Source organism: Mustela nivalis (assembly GCF_964662115.1).
Source record: "Mustela nivalis genome assembly, chromosome: 18".
NCBI lineage: Eukaryota > Metazoa > Chordata > Mammalia > Carnivora > Mustelidae > Mustela > Mustela nivalis.
In genome coordinates, this window is record NC_139037.1 from 14,574,281 (window position 1) to 14,596,549 (window position 22,269).

A 22,269-nucleotide genomic window follows, 5' to 3' on the forward strand; every position below is an offset into this window, starting at 1 on the left:
AAAAAAAAAAAAGAAAGAAAGAAAGAAAGAAAAGAAAAAGAAAGGAGGGAACTAGGGGCGTCTGGATGGCTCAGTGGGTTAAAGCCTCTGCCTTCAGCTCAGGTCATGGTCTCGGGGTCCTGGGATTGAGCCCCGCATCGGGCTCTCTGCTCAGCGGGGATCCTGCTTCCCCCCGTCTCTCTGCCTGCCTTTCTGCCTACTTGTGATCTGTCTGTCAAATAAATAAAATCTTTAAAAAAAAAAAAAAGGAGGGAACTAGATCTCTATGTACTGACCTGAAATGATTTTCAGGATCAAAAGTCACATGTAAAAAAAAAAAAGCTAAGAGCACAACTTGTGTCTATAAAGGTTTTTTAAAGGGATAGTACGTATGTGTATGCATGTCTACCAGTGTAAGCATAGGAAAAAAGCTTAAAAGGATAGAATCTAAACCTACCAGCTAACTGGTGGTCAGAAATACCACCAGAGCCAACTCAGGCTCTCCGGGAATGACCACAGGGCCCGTGTACAGTCTCCCAGCCCTGCTCCAGGAGACCCACATCTATGAGCCCAGGAATCAAGGGAGGGTCATGAACGTCAGACGCCGAGCTGCTCTTAGAGACGGAGGGCATGGAGAATAACTGGGCTAAAATTCACCAGATCATCTGGCTTTTCACACCTTCTAAATCAACCATGAAAACAGTCCCCTCCTTTCATTTTTGAATGAAGGCACGAAGGTATGGGAAGAAGGAGGCAAAAATATAAACTTAAAAAAAAAAAAAAAAGTTAGCCTAATGAAAAGATAAGGTTTTAGGAAACTGGTTCCAGAATGACAACGTAAACCAGATGATACCTGCCCCAGTGCCTCAAACATGTCACAGCCCCAGGGAGGAAAGGATGGGGATGGAGGCAAGCAAGGGTCACCAGCGGATTTATGCTTTCTGCTTGCCAAGCAAGACGAAGGCTCCCAGGCACCACCTCTAGGCATGGAACATGCAGCTGTCTTCCTAAGCCAGCCCACCGCCCAAGTGTAACCATAAAGGAGCACGCAGAATGCAGACTGTCAATGAAATCTTTGTGGGATTTGTTCTCTGTCTTCTGATCGGCCCTGCTGGGAGAGAGCCCCAACGAGGTCATGAGTCAGGGAAATAACGGAGAAGATGGGATCCCAAGTCATGCCGAGTCTGATGGAGGGTTTCCTACTACCTCTCACTTTGCAGAATCCCAGTAGGGTGGCCAGTGTTCAAGTCCACAGTGCGGAGAGGGTGGGTGGGTGTGTTGAGCCAAGTGGCGCCACGGTCTATCTCCTACCTTACGCCAAGCAGAGCTGGTGTCTCACGCTCTGGTGGCCGGCCCAAACACCACTCCATGGGAGATGACTCCCATGACTATTCACAAAGAAGTATAGGAAACCTTCAGGCTTGGCCTGATCATGGGGAATGACCTCCTTTGTATATAATTTAACATGAATATGAAAGCTTCAGTCTCGGCCCAATCAAAGGCATCTCAGTTGGGAACTTTTGAGTAACAGATTCTGGTGGGGTCTTTATTAAATTTCCAGTCCAATGACTCTCAGGTGAAGAAAAATATCAAAGGGAAAACCAGATTCTAACAGTTGGCAGGTGTGCACTGATCTCCAACTGTCCCTTCTGTACTCTTTCCCCAAGCAAAAGACACTACAAATTTCAGAGTTCACCATGGACACCACATAGCAGGGAGGTCAGACACCTAAGGGCCCAGGCTAGCTCTCAATCCACACACCAGGGACTCGGGACCTGCAGGAGAACGGAGAAGAACACAGGGCAGGCATCTGTCAGGACCTGTTGCTCCCCTGCTGGAGGGAAGCAAGCACACCTCACGTCTCTATGGCTGGAGGGAGAGGGAGAGTAGGCAGGTCCTCCAAGAGGGGAGTGATCCCTTTACGTGGGAAAGGAGAAAGGTACGGAATTCACATTCTGGACCTCAAGCCCCAAGGGGAGAGAAGTACCTTTCTCTCCCACAACATGCTTCCATTTCTGACCCAGAAGGATCACTGCAGACAGAAACCAAGAACCCAGCCTCTAAGCGGGACTGGGGCTGCTGGCCTTCCCACAGGACCGATCAGTCACGGTGCCCAACAGCAGAGGGTATGAGGATATGGGCAGAGCACCACTAAGAGCTGGACCAGAGCCCACCGCTCTTGAAGACACACAAATAAACCACTTAAGGAATTCGATCATGAACATTTCACAGAGCAACCTGGAAGCCCGGAGAAACGTAAAGAGCTTCCATCTGATGCCTGGGGCTCTCTAGCCCACCCTACACGCACGCGCACACGCACACACACACACACACACACACACACACACACACACACACACGCTCCCCTCCACTTCCAGGAAACAGACAGGAAGAATACACTGAAGGAGAATCTTGATTAAAAAACTGCTCTCACACAATCAAAACTTGACAATTCCATGCAAGGGAGAGAACATCACCAGCGTTCTTTGTTTCTGTTCTCTGGGGAGGTGGGATGGGGGTAGTGGATTAACAAAACCCTTTCTCAGTCCGGATTAGAAATTAGCTCATGCTTTCAGACAGCTCAGTCTTAATACAGCAACGTCTGTCCCAGCATTTATGACACCAAGAGAAGGGACTCTGGACTGGTGAGGTCAAATGTCACACCAGAGAGCTACGCCTCTGCTTGCATCTCCTGAGACGGCTGTTCTGTCTCCTCCAGCATGAAAAAGGAAGAGGAGGGAATAAAGACCTCCGTTGAAAGCGAGGGTTGGGAGACCTGTTAGGAAGTCCCCTCCATCATGGCTCTTGGAGCAGGTGCAGCAAAAAGCAAATTTGGAAGTTTCCCTGACCAATAATGAATACTTTGCCAAGGAACCAGGATGGGGCAGGGTGGGGACCAGGACAAGTTTGTGGGGGGTGGGCAGTGAGGGCGGGACTTGGGGAAGGGGTGAATAAGGAGGGCTGTGTGTGAGAAGCCTGGTGCCCTCCCCAGGTCAGCAGCATCTGGAGTGGTTTCTCTAGCAGACAGTAAAGAACTCGATTACATCCAGTTAACTGTGCTCTAAACTGATTATGCATGTGCTGGGCTAATGGATTACATTAGCAAGAGGAAAAATAACATGCAATCAATCTCCATTTACTACAGGCCACACCAGGGCCTAGAGAAAAACTGACTCAACCACCTCCAGTCCCCGCCCCAAATCTACAGACTCATGACACCCTAGGACAGGGAGCCCCCTCAGTGGCAGGAGAAGTCTGTCTTAGTCACACCGCTGGACCGGAAGGCTTGGCGCGCGCCCTGGAAGAAACCCATCTCCGTGTCACTCAGGAGTGGCTGAGCGCTCCCCGCCCCCACAGCAGAGCCACGGCAAGCCAGGGGACATTCATTACCCAAGGACTAATGAGACCAGACTAATGACCCACGGCTCCTGACACAGGGAATTCTGCTCTGAATGTGGGCGGGGGCGGTGTTCACCCCTGGGGTTGTGCCAGGCAAGTGCACTGTTTGGGGACTTCTCCTTCCGGCGCTGGTTCCCAAGTTCTATCCTGCACCCCAATATCGATGGCCCTCCCACCCGCACTGCTTTTTTTAAGTCCGAGTTTTCTCCATCTTTTGAATTAAAGAGAGGGTGGGGGGAGGAGTAAGGCCAGGGAGGAAAAGTGTCCATAGTTCAGCAAAACCCAGATGGAAAGCCCCGTCTCCTCCCTGACATCCACCCTGGAAACTGCCTCAACCTGACTCGCTAGGTGTGACCGGCGAAGGTGGTTTGGGGACCTGCCATCATCTCAGGGAATCCTCCAGGTTCCAGGCCCTTCAGAAGCAAAGCTAAGGGTGTGGTATACTCTCACTGGAGGGTGTAGCGTGGAGAGCGAATCACCACCATGTACATTTTATCATCCAAAGAGCGTTTTTATTCCTCTCCTCAGATGGAAAAGGCTGGCTTCTTGCCACTTCTAAACAACCCTCATCAAAGTTGCCTACAATCTTCCGTGGCCACGCGCAGTACTTTGAACTAATTTTGCTCAGTCAAGTCCTTTGAAAAGTTTCTTTCTATAGGTTTTCCGTCAGGTTTTCTGACCACATCAGAACCACCTCCCCCTTATGGCTGCATGAGACCTCTAACTTAAACTGACCCCAAGGAGCCTTTTCTTTCAATGGTGGTCTAAAACTAAACCATCCAGTGAGGATCCTGCTCGCTTAGAACAAGGGAGCTGGCTGCTTGGGTGTTCAGACCTTCCCCACTGCACCATGCCCCAGCCCATCCATGCTGGGGGTCGGCAGTCAATTCCAGAACCTTCTAGTGCCACCACCTCATTTCTGTCTTCTCCTCCTTCCCCTAACGTGGCTTCTTATCCACACTACACAGGCCTCCTGCCAAGCTGAAGACGAGCAATTGTAAAATGAATCATAGTTACCGATCTCGGCAGAGGCTGACACAGGGGCAGGACCGGAAGCCTTACTTGGAGTCTCTCTTTAAAATCACCAGGGGTAGTGAGGGTATAAACTCACTCGGGGTCAACAGAAAGGCTCCCTCGCCCAAAGACGGGAGTGAGAACGGGTGTGAAAGCCAAAGGGAGGTGGTGGGGGGAGAGGCTGAGGATAAAAGGGAGAAAATGCAAAGAGAAAAGGGTGTGGAAGGCATGTGGGAGGAGGCTGGGCAGATTTATGGCGATTTGTACCTGATTGTTCATACTAAAGCCATTATGGGATGATTAGAGAAAAAGGTGAGGCTTTAAGTCCAGTGAAAATCAATAGAAACGTCTGGAGCAATTCTGCCTCGCAAGTGAAAGGACTATTTACAGTATGTGAGCACCTCCTCCTCACCGTTAAGGTCTATGGACTGAGAGAGAGACTGGAGGGGGTGGGGAGGGCCAGGGAGGGCCAGGGAGAAAGGAAGGAAGAGAAGACAGAGGGGGAGAGGTGAAGGGGGAGAGGAGAAGCAGCCCAGGGGAAGAGAGGGGAAATGTAAATACGAGGAAGAGAAAGGGGGCCCGGGACAGGGAAGCAAAGGGAGAAAGAACAAAGGAGCTCCCCGTCAAGGACCCTAAAATTGCCCCATAGCATGTGCCACCTTGTAGTCAACTATGCAATTTATTCATTGTGTTTATCACCCAACTCCCTACAAGAGAATGGGAGCACTAGGAGGGCAGGGACTTTTGTTTTTGATCTACTTTGTACATGGAGGGAGGCGTGTGTCTAGAACAGGACCTGGTATACAGGAAGTGCTCAATATCTATGAGTGAATGAACGAACAAATCCATGAATCCATGAACAAATGAACTCTGTACTCCAGGGGTCTCCAGGAGAGAATAGATCAAGGGGGAGAAGGGTGGGAAGAGACGGAAAAGGGGAGCGTGAAGAACGCAGGGGAGGGGCGCCTGAGTGGCTCAGTTGGTTGGATGACTGCCTTCGGCTCAGGTCATGATCCCAGAGTCCCAGGATCGAATCCCACATTGGGCTCTCAGCTCCATGGGGAGTCTGCTTCTCCCTCTGACCTTCTCCTCGCTCATGCTCTCTCTCACTCTCTCTCTCAAATAAATAAATAAAATCATTAAAAAAAAAAAAAAAGAACGCAGGGGAATGGGGCAACGCAGGAACACAAAGGTACGTAAAAGCCGTTAACAAACAACTGTAAGGGAGAAAAGGCCAGATGTCCAGAGTCGAGAGGTACGTATCGGGCTGCTGTCCATAAAACCTGCCCTCCAAAATGGGGCAGCCTCAGAGAGAACCTTTGGTTACCAGAAGCCACCAGCATGCAGCAGCTTAACGAGGAAGCAGACGCCAACACCCCCTCCAACACCAACTGGTCACCAACCCCACTGTGACACAGACTGTCACCCGTCCGCAGCCATCCCAGGCCCCAACCCCCAGCGAACCCATGCACGCCTTCCAGAAGGAGCCCGGGTCCTACCTTATACAGCTTCAGGCTGGCCTCATGCCTGGAGTTGACCGTGTGCAGCCGCAGCTTCTCCAAGCTGTTGGTGTAGTAGTCACACGCATTGCACTTGAGGTGGACGGGGTTGCCGATGGCCACGCACTTGAGCCGCCACTCGTTGGCTTTGCCGCCCTCCTTGATGTGGGCCACCAGTTGGTACTTCTGCACGTGCTTGTCCGTCTTGCAGTGCAGCTGGAAGTTGGCCTTGAGCTGGGTGTTGTAGCGGCAGAGCTTGCACTGGTACGAGTCCCCCATCACGGCCTTCCACTCATCCTCCGGGAGGCTGCGCTCCACGTTCATGTGCAGCCCCAGCATGTCCAGGTTATCCGTGGTGAACTTGTTGCAGACAGCGCATTGGAAGAGCTTCAGTGACGGGTCGTTGGTCTGGATGAAGCTCTCGCCCAGGTTCATCAGCTCCTCGGACACCAGCTGCCCGCCCCCGAGGCGCATGTCTAGGGGGATCTCACCGCCCACTGCAGAGAAGAAGAGGGGGAGAGCATCAGAGGCCAGTTTCACAGCTGCGGCCCCAGTGGAAGCACCCCCAGGCTCCTCCACCCTCAACCCGGGGTAGTGGAGAAAAAAAAAAATCACATTGAAAGTGTTGCAAGGCACTACTAACTGGGAACACCCAAGCCCCCAAAATCAACTTTATCTGTTCGGATCTTTCCCATGGACATTCTGAAATTTGCAGAAGGCTTTATTCATTCATTCATTCATTCATTTATTGCTTTTGGGAAAGAAGATCTAGAACCATAATCTCTTGAATATTTCGATTCATTTCTTTATGCAGACCTAAGAAAAGATAGGAATAAACATCATTCACTGGACATAACAGAATCTGAAACTCCAGACCCCTAAAAGCTGGAAGTTAGTTACAGCTGCATTTTAAGATACGCAGCCTTCGCGGTAAATCAGAACAGGGCCCAGAATTTATCTACAGCAGCATGGCCCCATCGGAACTTCCTGCGCTGTCCGATGGGCTAGTCACCAGCCACGGCTAAGCTGCAACCAAGCAACTGAATTTTTAGTTTTATTTCTTTTTAACTCATTTAAGTTTAGATCGCCACATGTGGCTGGGGGCTACTGCAGCGGAGGGTGCAGCTCTCCATCTGAGATTTGGGCAACGGTCTCCCTAATTCCTCAGCACACCCCACGGATCAATATTCTGCCTGCCTGTCAATGGTGCCAGCTCCTCCCACAGGTCCCCAAGAACGCAGTCACTCCCCTTTTCTGAGCCCCCACTATGTATGAAATGTAAGTCTGCTACAGGACACGTCACATTCTCTGTTTTCATCAGGCACACACAGAGGCCTGTGTCCCCATCCCTCTGTAGGGCAGAGGTCCTGACTGAACCTCTAGAGAGTGCCCAGCCCCCCACACAGATGTTGTGCAGGACAAGGTTAAAAGAGAACCAAAATGGTACATGTTCAGGAAGTGGATCAAGACGGGTAATGGCACGCAAAGGTCAGCTCGCAGTTCCCGAAAAGAGTCTGCTCCTCCCTCTCCACCCCTGTTATTTCTCAGCTCATCACTGCCCTACATAAACCGGGGATGGGCTCTCATTCACTGGGATATTAGAACTGCAAACTCTTATTTCTATCATGAAAGAGCAGTCTTCCCTCCATTCCCGAGCAGCATACAGTCAAGCAGAACACTGAGCACTGGCTTCTGTGATTTACCTCTCCCCCAAACACATGCACATAGGAGCTACCATGTCCTCCCCTGCCCCTCCCCAAATGATACTCAGATCTGACCTTTTACTTATGGCTGGGCTGAGGTTACTTTTTTTTTTTTTAATGACTGATTATAATCCAAGTTAGTGGCTAATCAAGTAAAAGATTTCTTTTTTAATGATTTTCTTATTTACGCTACATGAGGCAACTCTAATGAGAAGATCAGTTACAGGTTCTACTGAGCAGTCTGGCTGTGTTTGAAGCCTGTGCACAATGTACCAAGCCACAGAAATCTTTTGCAATGTGCATTCCAGAAGGCTCAAGAAGCTTTTGCTTGTCTCCTCCCTTGCCATCTCTGCTGGTGAGAGGAGCCATAACTAAGACATTCTTTTTAGGACAAGAAAAAAAAAAAAGAGAGAGAGAGAAAAAAAGCCTAAAAGTTCCATCCCTTAATGGGGACGAAGGCCAGATAGCATCCATGAAACACAAGCAGTGTTCAGTCAAAGCAGAAACTGCCCAGAGGGTAAGACAAGGAGCAAACATATATTTGTTTCTGATGCCAACCACCTGAAGCATCAGATTTTCCCCACTTTTTAAATTTAACCTCAGCACATCAATACTGCTCTAAAGAGAAATTCAGCTGTCACTTGCTGGATGCCTGAGTAAAAATGAGAAATCCTCCAAACGCACAGAGGACGGAAGTCCCTATTCCCATTTCAAGCTCTTGAAATGCAAATCAAAGACAGACACTGAGAAGCAGTGAAATGAAGGCGACAGGCAAGCCAAAACTCCAGAGGAGAACGTACCTTGGAGGAACAAACCCAAGGCTTAGACTCCTACAGATCTGCAGAACAAGAAGGAACCAGATCAGCCCCCGCAAGAAGTGGAGGAACCTCACCCAATGCGGAGGAAGTTAGGAAGAGCGCCCCCTGGAAGTGAAAACTCAGCAGGAGTTTTACTCTTGAGCGAGGGGGCACACATATCTAACACTAGAATTTACACTCTGCCACGAGAGTCTGCGTCTGAGAGGCACATGGATTAAAGACAGCTTCTAGACTCAAAGACAGAAGCAGAGGATCTACTGAAATCTCAGGCAGGTGTCCTATAGCCAGTCGGCTCCCGGGGAAAAACGCAGACACCTCTGTAAGCTACCTGATTCTCGGGGCTGGGCTAAACTTTATCATCTAAGGGGATGCCTGGAAGGATATCTGCAGATGCCCTCCAGCCTAGTATCTTATCTACAAATGGCAGCACACCCTACCAGACCAGACCCAAGGGTGCCGACCCTCTCCTCCAAGCCCTCCAGGAAGAAAGCATCCCCGGAATCAGCATCTGCTTGGGATCACAAAAGAGAAGGTTCTGTCAAAGGAAGGAGTAACTTGGTAAGTAGAAGTGGATTTCACAAAAATGTTTCTCCCCCTGCAGAGCCCAGGAATACCTAGTAATACCTACAGCCTTCTCACAAGTGGCCTCGTGAAGGATCCTAGGGCTGCAGACAGAACTGACCGTGATGGCCCTTTCACATTTGCATGTGTTGGCCTCTGCCCAGGTCAAAGCACTTACACCTAAGTCCTTCGCGCATGCGCTCTCGTACCCACACCCCCCACTCAGGCTGCCAGGATAAAGCACTTGTGACTCTCACTCTATCTCAGCAGCTCTTGGGGCCTAAGGTGGACACAGGAGGTTTCCAGAGACACACCCTGGCTGATAAGCAGTAACCCTGAAAATTCAAGGGCCTATGCTTGGCTGACCTGGAGAAGGTCCTCAGAAGGAAAAGCTCTGTTCTCTTTTAAAAAAATAAATGAAGTATGGGTCTGCTATGTACATCCAGAACACAGGGATCCATTCTTCTGTCTCTTTTGCACCTGCCATATGGCCATAATGCATGGTGCCCCGCGGACTCACAGAGAGCTGGTATGAAAAGCACCGTATTTTTCTATTGCTTCATCCAAGCCTTAGTCAGAATTACTGGTTTTCAAGGTAATTAAAAAGATCTCACTTTGACCCAGTATGAACCCATCCATTTTCTGTGCCTTCATTCCATTTACATCAGATTTGATTTACTCCAAGATCTGCCTCCCCAAGATTTTAAATCTCCAGATGAGAAAACCCCAATTCCCACAGGCTTAAAAAAAAAAAAAAAAAAATGTCTTACAGTACGAGGCCATCCCTTGGTGTATATCCCCTATGGTTCACTCGGGGGACAAATAAGATGATTGATCCCTATGCATCCATTATTAACCAGTTGGTGAAACATTCTTCAAGTCGTTTGGTAATAAAGGATCCACAGGTCAATATTCCAAAATAGAAAACAAGAATTAAAGTAGCAAGGATCCAAATTTAAGTGCATAGCAGGAAAAACAAATTAAGTGCTATGAAATATAACTCATCAGCAGCAATTAGGACTAAAACACCACACAAAGACATGCCAACTGGGATTAACCTAAACCACCAGAATAAAGGTACTTGCTCACACTCTGTTGCCGAGAACAACTTATTCTCATGTCAGGAAGGGACTACTACTTCAGTCAGGCCACCATCACTGGTCCCAGGAGATTAGCAGGGTTGGGGGATGGAGACCAGGCAGTGCCCATCTGAGGCAAAGGTAGGTGGGGGAAAAACAGCCCAACCATCGCACTGGTCCTCGTGGAACTGATTCGCACGTTTTCTCGCTACAGAGACTCTCCCCCAAAAGTGCTCATGATCCTTTTCATGGAAAGACTCATGGCTTTTGGCATCCCAATCCTATCCTCTTGACTCCATTCTAGAGCTATGCAGCCAGTGGGTAAGACGGGCTGTCTGGGCACAGCCAGCTCACGTTCTCTAACATGGGCTGTTTTCTCATGGTAACAAAGGCTCCTCCAACAGACGTTAAAACTTTGCACTTTCTGATGTATGGTTTTAGAATTTACTCATTGTTCATCTAGCACACCATTCTTTATGGTTGCCTCAGGGCAACTGAATTCCCAACTATACTTATCCCTGACAACTCACGCAAGACCATAAAGAAAGGCAACGGGTCTCTTGCATCGAGATCCTCCTCATGAATACACTGGAGAAGTTTGCAGAACATTATCTGGATGGCTCCCCGCTCCGCACAGAACCAGCCTTTGGTTATGTGAATAAGGTACGCTACGGTTTCGAGCTGCTCTTAATGGAGAGGACTGTCCCTATTTAAAACCTGAGCTGCAAGTTTCCCAAGTCACAGCAAACATTTAACGGACCCCGAAAGTTTCGGATGAATTGTGGCGATTTTTCAAACTGCAGAAGGGTCGAAGAAAGAGAAGACGGGAAGAGAGAGGGAAGTCGACCAGAAGCCCGACACTAGAGGCAACACTGAAATTTTCATCCCGGCCCGTGGAGCCAGAACCGAGTCGTGTGGCTGCTGCACGGGTTCGATCCTCCATACGCACACCAGAAGGGCTCCTCGAGAGAAACAGCTGATGGTCAGACACTCACGTCCACACAAAACCAAGTCTTGCAAAAAGAACCATCAGAGCCGAATCCGCAGGACGTGACAGAACGAACCAAATCAGCGGGACCTTGGTCTATCCTCACTGCTCCCCCGTTCACCTCAAGTCACGAGAACACACGCGCACGCGCTCAGCCTCACCTAGAGCAGGCGTCATGGCGGCCATGGGCCCGGCGGGGTCCAGCTGGAATCCGCTCATCATGAACTGCGCGTCCGAGGCGGTGCTGTCCATCTTCAGGTTGGGCAGGTTCATGTTCTGGGCCAGGTAGTACTGGTAGAGCTCGGCCTCGGCGGGCGACGGCAGGCTGCCGAGGCCCAGGTGGCGGTTGTGCTGGATCTGGGTCATGTTCTGCTGCAGGAGCATCATGTTGTGCATGTGCTTCTCGCTGGTCATGTGGATGCGCAGGTTTCTGGCCACGTTGGTCTCGTAGTCGCACACCTCGCACCGCCAGGTGGGCTTGGTTTTTGGTTTGGTGGGCGAGGGGGCCCCGCAAGAGCTGCCAATGTTGGCCGCTGCGGCTGCAGCAGCGGCCGCCGCGGCCGCCGCCCCGGCGGAGTGGCTGAACACCTGCTCCCCCCCTCCGTTCTGCAGGTTCTGCATGTTGTTGAGATGCTTGTCGGACTGCATATGAATACTGAGGTTGCCTTTGGTAGTTGTGGAGTAGTTACACACCTCACAGCGGAAGGGCTTGTAACCACAAGTGTAGCTCTCGCCTCGCGCCAACCGGGGGTGGGGCTGCCCGCTTTTGCAGTAGACACAGGAGCCCCCCGGCTCCGGGTGCTTCTCCTTCATGTGTGCCTCCAGGGTCTGCTGGTACTTATAGTGCCAGTTGCACTTGGGGCACTTAAGTGTCTTACACGAGTTACGAGAATGCATCATGGTCATGTGGCCGCCCAGCGAGCGGGAGGAGCCCAGGACCGTGTCGCATTTGGGACACTCCACGCCGCTCCCCGAGGGGCATTCCCCAACCCCAAGCTCGCAGAGGGAGCCAGCGTGCTGGTGATGGGGGACAAAGCCCCCATCGTCGCCCTCTGTGCTTTCATTTGGTTCTGGTGCTGTGGCATTGTCTTTATTGGCACTTTCGTCAGCAAAGTCCAGCCTCCTGCCGCCCTCTGCCACATTGGCCCTGACGCCCTCACTGTTAAAGCTTAAACGATTCCTCCTGTTCGCACCATCAAAGACAACAAAGGAAGAAGCAGAATTAGAACTAGTAGAAGCTGCGCCCCTCGACAGGGTCTGGAGCACATTAGGCATTAAGGGGGAGTTAGAAATGCTTTGGTTTGAGAGAGCAAGGTCCTTTTTGCTGCTGCTACCTGCCGCGGCCCCAGACTCCTCATGGGGCCTGTCCTCCAGTTCGTCGTCCAACTCGCCTGGAAAGAGTCCTTTGCAACCCTCGTCTTCCTCCTCCTCTTCTTCCTCCTCTTCCTCTTCCTCCTCCTCCTCCGCCTCTTCCTCCTCCTCTTCCTCCTCCGCCTCCTCCTCGGCTGGCTCTGCTTTCTCGGAGAAGCAATCAGGATCGCCCACTTCTTGCTTCTCTCCTTCTGCTGCCCCAGAGTCCTTGCCCTCTGAGGATTTGGTAGGACTGGAGGCCAGAGGCCCCAGGGGGACTGAGGTAATGGGGGTCTTCAGGACCGAGCTGGTGAGCCCGCCAAGGTTCAAGAGGGTGCTGGGGGTCAAGATACCAGCCTGGGGCTGCTCGGGGCCCGCAGCAGAGCCGGCTGGGAGAGCCTCCTCCCCTTCCATTCGAATGCCACTAAATTTCCCATAAAAACTGTGTCCGGGGCTTATGAGGTTAGCTGTGGAAACTAAAGGGTGTTGAAAGTTTTTGTTTTTTGGTTCCAAAAAACTTACAAGGGGTTCCTTGTCTTTGCCAATCCCTTGGATGATAGCGGAGATGTTCTTATTGCTAAGAATTTTCCGCTCGTCTTCACTCAGGGTCATTCGATGGTCGTGCACCGCGTGGGTCACAAACGAACGGACGTACCCGAAGGACAGTTTGCACAAGAAACACATCAGGATGGGCTTCCTCTTGCCGTAGAGCACAAAGCCATCGAATTTGGACAGGTCCACATTGTTGGGAACATCTTTGGATACGCAGGAGCTTTTGGCAGAGCCGTCGCTGTTCAGGTAATCCTTGTTGCTTTTGTGTCGCACGTCAAAAACGCGGAAGCTGTGCAGGACGGGGCTGAGCCCCGTCAGGGCTGAGGTATTCGGGAAAGCCTGGTCTGGGCCCTCAAACCATTTCCCGAAGGATGAGGCTATGTGGAAAGTGTTGATGATCTGTGGGTAGACTGGTGCAGCACAAGAAGGGTCCCCTTGTTTGCCCCCCGCCCCGGGGAGAGAGTTCAGGAAGAGCGAAGGGAGAGGCCCGCTGCCGCTGCCACAGGCGCCACCGCTTTGGGTCAGCTGGCTCAGGCTCTCGACGATGTAGGCTGAGCCATCGGGCTGGTAGACGATCTCCCCAGCCAGGTTCTCCACATCACTCTCCTCGTCCCCCTCCTCACTGGTGTCGCTCCCGCTCTCCTCTCTCAGGGGGAGCGGGGGGCGCGCGCTGGGGCAGTGGTGCTCCATGTAGGTCTGGAGGCTGGCGAAGGAGGCCGAGCACTCGTTGCAGCTGACCTCCTTGCCGGCAGGCTCGGCAGCGGGGCCAGCCGGGGCAGTGCTCTCCGCGAGGCGTTCATTGAAGGGGGCCCTCAGGCTCTCCAGGGGCCCGTGGTTCTCGCTTGCGGACTGCTCCATGCTACTGGGTTTGTCGGGGAGGTGGGTGCTGTTGAGTTCAGTCCATTGCTGGTGCTGAGGGATACCGCACCCATTGTCCTTCCCCGAGACGACAGGCGAGTCACAGCCTTCCATGGTAAGGCCTGCGTGGAGCTTTCATTGCACCCAGTACGGATCGGACCTGAAGAGCAGAGGCAAGGGGGGGAGAGGAGAGAGAGAGAGGGGAAGAGAGAGAGAAAGGAAAGAGGTTAGGAGGGCCGAGGCTAGGTCCCGCACTGAGCACTCTAACAGGCTTCTGTCCACACCCACAACAGAGACCGCAAGGGCAGCAGGGACCCCAGCGATCGCCCCACGCCGTCCAACGAACGTGCAGGAGGCAGCTGGCACCAGGTCTCTATGGCCAGGGTCTGTGGCAAGAGTAGGGAGCATAGGGAAGGGGGCACACAGGAGACCCCCTCTTTGTCTTCAGACTGTCGGCTGCTCTACCCCCTGGAAACCGGTTCGAATTTCCGTTCTTTGCAAGCACCGCGTTAGAGTCGGGGCCAGGCTATGGCCACAGAAGAGGACAGTCGCATCACCTCGCCGGGTCCCGCCGAGGACGCACAATGGCGGCCCTACTGCATACAGATGGCCGACACCAAGTCCTTGTTGGCTGACCCCATGGTCTGTGGGCCAAGGGAACACCAGGGAGGGACGGACGAGAGGACGAAGAGTCTGTACCCCCAGACAAAGGACGGTAAACCTGTGTGGGGACACGCTCGCTGATTTGGAGGTGAAGTTGCTGCCGTTGCTCTTACTGGCCAAATGTCTAGTTCAGAGCTCAAACGAAAGTGACTGAAGGCTGCACGGCTCAGAGAGCAAGTCTGCGGGGCCTGGACGTGCTCTGCCAGCCCTCGACAGGGCCCGTGGCTACGTTCATCCTCTCCGGCTCTGGGAAGCACCATCCCATTTGACAAGCAGTACAACTGAGGCGCTAAATGTAAAAACGGGCCCAGTGCCACCCTGACACTGTGAACCAAACGGCAGATCTCCCAGATCCCACCTCCTCCCCCAAACCCACAGAACACTCTTGCTTGTGAGTGAGCTGGCTTCAGACCACGACTGTGATGGCACGAAATCTCAGCTCGACATGGCTGGGCAGCCTCTCAACTGGCGGCTCCCCGTCCAGCAGCATCGCCCTTGCCCTGTCTGGACAGGGCCCAGTCACCCCTGGTGTGGTGGTTTGTCAGGGATCTTAGTGGCAAGCCGAGACAGGAGCCGGGCTCGGCCGGCCCCCCGTTCCACACCTGCCTCGGAGTTACTAGTAGCTGCGCAAGCAGCTGCCCTTCAGCCCTGGGGCTTTTCCGTTTCGGACTCCAAAGTGCCACTGAGTTGAATCTGCCCTCTGAGACTTCGCCTCCCCGGGGAGGGAGGCATCGGGCCACCCGCCACCTCTCTTGCTCCTGTGGTCACATCATCACAGGGGTGTCCCTTCCGTCCGGCATGGATCCTACAGGCAACTCAGCCTCTCGCACGGTCCTGATGGTTCGCCTGCAAATCCCAGGCCACCCTCCCCCTCGGCCTCCTTCCTAGAGAACTCTTGGCTGCTTCTCCACCCGTCTCATTCATACACATCGGAGGAAGGTTTTGGCTAGGTTCGGTCTCTCTCTTCCCGCACCCCACCCCCATCTGCCCATTCTTTTTTCATTTCTTGATTCTTGACTGCACAGTGAGCCAACAGCTCCCCCTCGGGAAAAATTGGGAAAGGCAGGTTTACCAGAAGTCTCTGGAGAAGTAACTTTTTGGAAGAATGTGTCCTCTATTTTGTTCAAAAAACACATGCGCACGCGCGCACACACGCACACCCCACCTCTCAAGCTTGTAACCTCAAACTCCATTACAACCGAGTTCTGTGTGCCTTAGAAAAGACACAGTGATTTTAAACAACGATGACTACACTAAGCCAAACCAAACAGTAAATGCAGTGGGACTTCAGAAGGCTTAGCTGGCACACAGGTGAGAATCCAGGGGGCTCTTCTTATGGAGGTGCCTGATTGGCTGGACGACATCTGATTGACAGCTCGGGCCAAAAAGGTTGGCAGGCCTGAAGGGGCGGGAGGGTTAACAGCCCGATTGTAAAATCAATGTCATAAATGCTTGGTAAGTTACAGGAACATGCTGGAAGGGGAGGCCACGATTGATAAAGGAGAACAGCTTTGATGCTTCACTAGGGACCTGAGTATCGACAGCAAAGCCAATCTCCTCTCCAGCCTGGGCTAGGCCAGAGAAACCTGCAAGCGTTTACCAATTAATAGGTGGGCTTTTCTTGCTCTGCTCTCTCCTACCTCCTCCTCCACAAGCCATTCGGCTACATGACTGGGACTTTTGGAAACTCACCTAACTTTGTTTTCTATAGCCAAGCAAAAGGTGTCAAGAAAGGATGACGCTGTGGCCACCTCTGAAAGACAGATGGCGCCCATGGTGGTGACACATCTCCCCTGAGAGAGGCCACGTGGGATACCACTTATTCACAAGGAGTGACGACAGCCCATGAAGACACCAGTGGCCAAGAAGGATCCCACGTCACAATCTATGCACTAGGCTTCCTTTTAATCCACGCTGGCCGTGACAAGCACAACCATTTATAACCTTGCTAAACAAAGTGTGGCTCAGGGACAAGTGGCGCCGTTTTTCACCAGGGAGCCTGTATAATGCAGACCCACAGGCCCCACTCCAGATCAGAATCTGCATTTTAACATGATCCCCTGGGGACGGGCCCTAAAGCTTGAGCCACTCTCTGCTTCATGATGTCTTCACCAGATTGCCATCTTTTCCAGGCTCCGTGCCTGGACTGCCAGGTAAGCAGGTAGGGTCAGCCTTGGATTCCCCCACAGGTGCCAGAGAGGCGTAGGGCCGGGGTGGATGAGAAGGGACCTAAGGACAGAGATGAAGCAATCTCTTAAACCTGCCTGATCCTTCAGCTCAAGGACCTCAGGCTATCCAGAACTCTCCCACCCAGCCGGCTGTCCCTCTCACTCTGTTTATCAGCCAGTCAATAAGAAAAAGGTAGTTCTTACTTAAGGAGGCAGAAGTCAACTCGGCAGGTCGATCAGCACTCTGTCTGTAAACATGGTTTCCCGTAAAATCAATGATCTTCAGTTATAGAGGGCAGCCTGGGAACCCAGCGGGTCCCCACGCTCTCACACACAGCCCCACCAGCAGCTCTGCTCAGACCCCCACCCCCTACCCCTGGCTCTGCACCCCTTTCCTCGTCCTTCACTCACGCCAGGGCCAGCTCACACATCACAAACCCACAACTTCTGCAGCCTGCTTCTCTTCTGCAGCTTATGACCCCCAATTCCCTTATAAACACAGACACATTCTATTCATGCCCCTCCCACACCCCCGGGCAACATTGTGCTCAACATGGTTTTTGCAGTTATGTGCAGGGTTTGGAAAATTCAGTTAAATTTCAGAAGAACACATCTTCCCAGTAAGATCGTCAAAGGGAAGATACAGGAGTGATCCAGTTCTCTCCGATTCATACTCTCTGCTTGGAGTTTAAATCTGCCATTTGAGAAGTCATTTTGTACAGAAAAGTTCCAACACCTTCCTCAAGAGCCCCCACCCTTGCTCCTCACAAGTAACAATTCCTTTGGAACCTACCTGTAAAGCCCCCTGTACCTTTCTAACAGCAGTCTTTATTTTCCAAAGATTGTTTAAAATGATAAAACTCCCTATTAAGCTGGGCCACTAACAAAGTCATTTATCTCCCTCTTTCAACTGGGAAGATGTGAAAAGACAGTTTTGTTACATTCCTTTAAGGAGACGGGACTGGGTCTAATGCAACAGTTACCAGGAAGCTGGGGGGGGGGGGCGGTGGTGGAAGGCAGGATATAGTTATTAGGGAGGAGAGGGGGTTCCTGCTCTTCTCCAGCTTCCAGAGAATTAAACACGAACAGTCACACTGTGTAATTTTAAATTGTTAATTAGCACAGGGTTAATTAGGCGGTCCTTTCACAAGAGGCTGTTTGGCAGAAAACCAAGAAAAGAAACAAAAGGAAAGAAAAGAAAAACAGAGAATCCAGACTGGGAGAAACTGTTGCCTCCGCGAGTAACCCACGCTGCATCACCAGAAAGAAGAGACCCAGCAGGCGGGCCATTCTCCAGAAGCAGCCTGCTTTGCTGGAGCGGAAGCCAGGGGAGCACCATCTCCCTGAGCCCATTCAGCAAGAGCCTCAAAAAACGCACATGCCCTTTGACTCAGCAATTCCCCTATTCGAGGAAATCACCCAAGACACGCACAGAGATACAGTACTATTCATTATGACATTTTAATGGGAAAAAAAAGATGGAAATAATCTGGCAAAACAAGGGGGTCTCCAAATAAATTATAGCGCACCGACATTATAAAACATCACTGTGTAAACAAACTACTTGTAGGCGTGGGAAAATGATCTCATGGGATGCTAAGTGAGTGAAGCATATACAGGTCTGCGTATGGAGATACACAAAATTTGCATCAGAACTTTTATAGTGGTAACTGCTAGGGGATGAGGTTATAAGCGACTTCATTTCCTCCTTTGTATCTTTCTTTCCTGAATTTTTTAAAATGAGAACCATCCTGAGGGAAGCCATCCCTTCTTGAATTAGGCAGCATGTTAAGTCCTGCAGAGACCACACCACTTCCTAACCACGGTGTGAGATGGGTGCCACTTATATTCCTGTTTTAAAGATGGGAAAGCTGAGGTTCTGCAAACTATACAGAACTAAATGCTAAAACCCTAATTTGACTGTGCAGCCTGTGGTCTGAGCCACACTAAGACATTCTTTTTTATTTTTTCCTTTTTTAAAGATCTTATTTATTTATTTGACACACAGAGAGAGAAAGTGAGCACAAGCAGGGGGAATGGCAGGTAGAGGCAGAGTGAGAAGCAGGCTCCCTGCTGAGCAGAGAGCCCAACATGGGACTCAACCCCACGACCCCGAGATCATGACCTGAGCCGAAGGCAGACAGTTAACCAACTGAGCCATCCAGGCACCTGACATTTTTCTTTAATGTCTATTTCTCTAAGAGAACTCCAGAATGTCCTTATATCCAACATTCAGATTCAATCTTAATGGACCTGGGGACCATTCTAAGATCCTGGGAATCCAGGACTGCTATGTAAAAACCACGTGCCCATTTACAAACACTACCCTTTTATGGAATAGTCGGGGGAGGAGAGTTACCTGGAGGTCTTCACACCGAGAAGGGGTAATGAGAGTGGTAGGAGGTGTTCAAGGAGTTGAATGAGAAGCACATTATCCTTTTTTCTTTCTCTTTTGAGAAAACGAGGTAGATTCCAGAGGCCATAAACCAAAATATGTATTCATTCACTCATCCATTCCATATTTACTGTGTACCTACTATGTGTCAGATGCTAGGGCATCAGTGATAAACAGATCTCAGTGTGTATTCTTGCCAGGGAGAGACCACAAAAAGAATGTTAAGTGATGAAAAGCACTCAGAAATAATATAAAGCAAGAGAAAGGGGAAGATTTATGTGTGTGTACATCCTTTTGGATAAAGTGATGATACTAGATTTAAAAAGGTATGTTGTACATTGTACAGTGCAAGTTCCCCCACAGTTTTAGAAAAGAGTTGATGGCTGCTGAACAGCATCTAGGGAAAAATTAGAAAGAAAAAAAAAAAAAGGAGGTCCTGAAAATTAGCAATTAGCTGTAGAATCAGTAAGAACATTCACATAAAATAAACTGAAAAATAGCTTTACTTAGATTCAATGATCTGAGAAATGCATGAGAGAGGACTTTTTGATTTTAATAAGGTATCCCGAAGTTTATCATCTCCTCGTATCCAGGATGGCAAAATGTCTTTGAGATAATAAAGTTTAGCTGATTTTGTGGCTAGGAGAAGCTATTGCCTAAATTACCCACTCAAATGTCAGTGTGTCTAGTGGCATGCCTTGACCTTCTGTCTTGTCCTGGGTTCCCTTCATTTGCACCAACAATTTAAGGGACAAAACCAAGCACACACAACAGTATGTCATGTACAGAAAGCTAAGAGGGCTGACCAACTCCTGGGCCAGATGGTGGCATGGAGACACAAAATAAGATCTCAGCTGGTGGGAACGACAGGCCCAACCAAACATGGTAAGTTCTGAAAGACTGGGTATGAAGCCCTATATTTAAAGTTCAAGCAATTGGTAAACTGACAGAGAAGAGAAGAGACTTGGAATAACAGGAGTTCACGCAAAGACTCCCTGGGGGGTGCTACTTCACTACCAGGCACAATGTTGATGTGGCAGCCAAAGAGAGAAAGGGGACCTCCGGCTACAGGGACACATCAGAGCTGTGCAAACTCAGCAGGGTTCATATCCCTATCCTTTTCTCTGTATGAGGAATGTCATGATTCACCCAGGAAAGACCCGTAAGAGCCTGGTCTCACAGAGCAGAGCATGATCCAATGGCTGCCCAAGAGCAGCTCGGGAGACAGAAGAGACAATTCCCAGCATAGGGCAAGGCAACGACCCCCAAGCAGACCAGCACGGACACAGGGGACTAGCTACAGGCGGTTGCCCAAGCTTCAGGGCTTAACCATGAGTCATGGGGGGAACTGAAGAGGAAATTCGAGTTCGGTTTCAAAGAAAGGAAAGCCTCTCTCAAGATTATCAAAACTCTCAGATGGAATGTAGACTCAATGAGATACTGCACTCCATAGTTACAGGAATTGAGGAGGGGATTTTGCCAGAAGGTTCCATCGGGTAGCCTCTCAGTCCCGTGAAAGGTGAAGATGCCTGGGTTATCAAGTGGATTCCTTAGTCAACTTTAACCTCCTTCTCTGTGATCCCATGGTAGCACTTGGCATACGGAAACACTGCAATTCTGCGGTTATCACACTGCTGTAATTATCTGTTGGCTGGTCTATCTCTGCCACTAAGTTGTTCCATGTCCCTTTCATCTCTGTCTTCTCCATCTCCAAGATGTAATAAGTGCTTAATAAAATTGTAGGGAAAAGGTACGGGGAGGAATGAGAATTCTTGGGGAGGAGGGGAGAGATGATCTCTGAAGATGTTCTGTGTTTGTTTGTTTCCTCTCTTAGTTGAAGAAACGGCCTTCTCCACTAAATGGAACTAGGATCCCTTGAAGAAATGGCCAATTCTTGGGCTGGGAGGCAGAGAGAGTGCAAGAGGAGCCTGAAGCATCTCTCTGAGCCAGAACAAAAGGAAATGCTCGAAGCATGAAGAGAGTGTGCCAAAAAGGCACCGGAACTGGCTACAGGGCCCCGCACTTGCTCAAACTGGGACAATGCAAGCAAGAAAATTACATGAGAGTAAAAGTTTACAACCCAACGTATAAAATAAGAATCCATAATTGCATACCTTTCATAAATTTAGGGGAAAACTGTGGGATTAGGGAAAGTTCTTCCTTCTAATAGAAATCTACCTAATAAATGCAGAGGGTATTATGGAGTTAGAAAATTACCATTTGGGAACCATCATCCCATTCAGGCAAGAATCAATGGATACTAAAACTGGTGGATGAAAGTTCGAATAGTAACAGGATATTTATATAGCCTCAAAGTATCTCTCCACAAGACATTTATTAATGACAGAGGGAAAAACAATAACTTTACAGTGGAGGAACCTGGCAGACCCTACCTTCACCACATGATCAAAGTTAACATCACCAGGAATAGACAAACGGACATCATGTGCCTCCCAAGAGGATACACTGAGAAGAACACAACATCCCTTCCCTGACAGTCCTGCCAAAAACGCAAAACCTGAATCTAATCAGGAGGGAACATCAGACAAATCCAAATCGAGGACAGCCTACAAAATGTCCTCTGCTCTTCAGATATGTCAGTGTCGTCCAAAAGAAAGACTGAAGGATGGTTTCAGATTAAAGGAGATTAAAGAGACATGATAAATGAACACAACATGTAATCTGGGTTGTTCCCCCCTACCCCCGCCATCAAGGGCATAATTAGGGCAACTGGCAAAATCTGAATCGGGTCCGTAGGTCAGATAATTGTCCTAGCTGACTGTTAATTTTCTAGTTTTGATAACGGTGGTATGATACACAAAAACATCTTTTTTCAGGAAAAATACACTGATATATTTAGAGATGATGGTTCTTTTTTTTTTTTAAGATTTTATTTATTTATTTGACAGACAGAGATCACAAGTAGGCAGAGAGGCAGGCAGAGAGAGAGAGAGAGAGAGAGAGAGAGAGAGAGAGGAGTTAGCAGGCTCCCCACAGAGCAGAGAGCCCCACGCGGGGCTCGATCCCAGGACCCTGGGATCATGACCTGAGCCGAAGGCAGAGGCTTTAACCCACTGAGCCACCCAGGTGCCCCTAGAGATGATGTTTCAATTTTCAAGTGGCTCAGGAAAAATCAGAGCGTATGTGTGTATAAGCACACATGTGTACATATGGATAGAATATGAGATAATGTTAACATGAGATCTGACTGAAGGGTATATACGAGAATCCTCTGTTCTATTA

The 22,269-nt window shown here is 50.1% G+C and overlaps 1 protein-coding gene across 5 annotated transcripts in view; it reads right to left on the reverse strand.

Annotated features, from left to right (window-relative positions):
- Positions 1-22,269, reverse strand: part of ZFHX3 (zinc finger homeobox 3) — a 246,900-nt gene that overhangs the window by 145,237 nt on the left and 79,394 nt on the right. For 3 of the 5 annotated variants that reach the window (XR_014305965.1, XM_082712315.1, XM_082712314.1), the window contains exons 2-3: positions 11,202-13,960; positions 5,892-6,388 (exon numbers count right to left, since the gene is read on the reverse strand). Coding sequence is in view for 4 of the 5 variants with exons in the window: in XM_082712315.1 (XP_082568441.1) it covers positions 5,892-6,388; positions 11,202-13,914 (3,210 nt within the window). In the remaining variant the exon portion in view is untranslated. The remainder of the gene's footprint in view (positions 1-5,891; positions 6,389-11,201; positions 13,961-22,269) is intronic. The other 2 variants (XM_082712317.1, XM_082712316.1) reach the window with 1 other exon arrangement.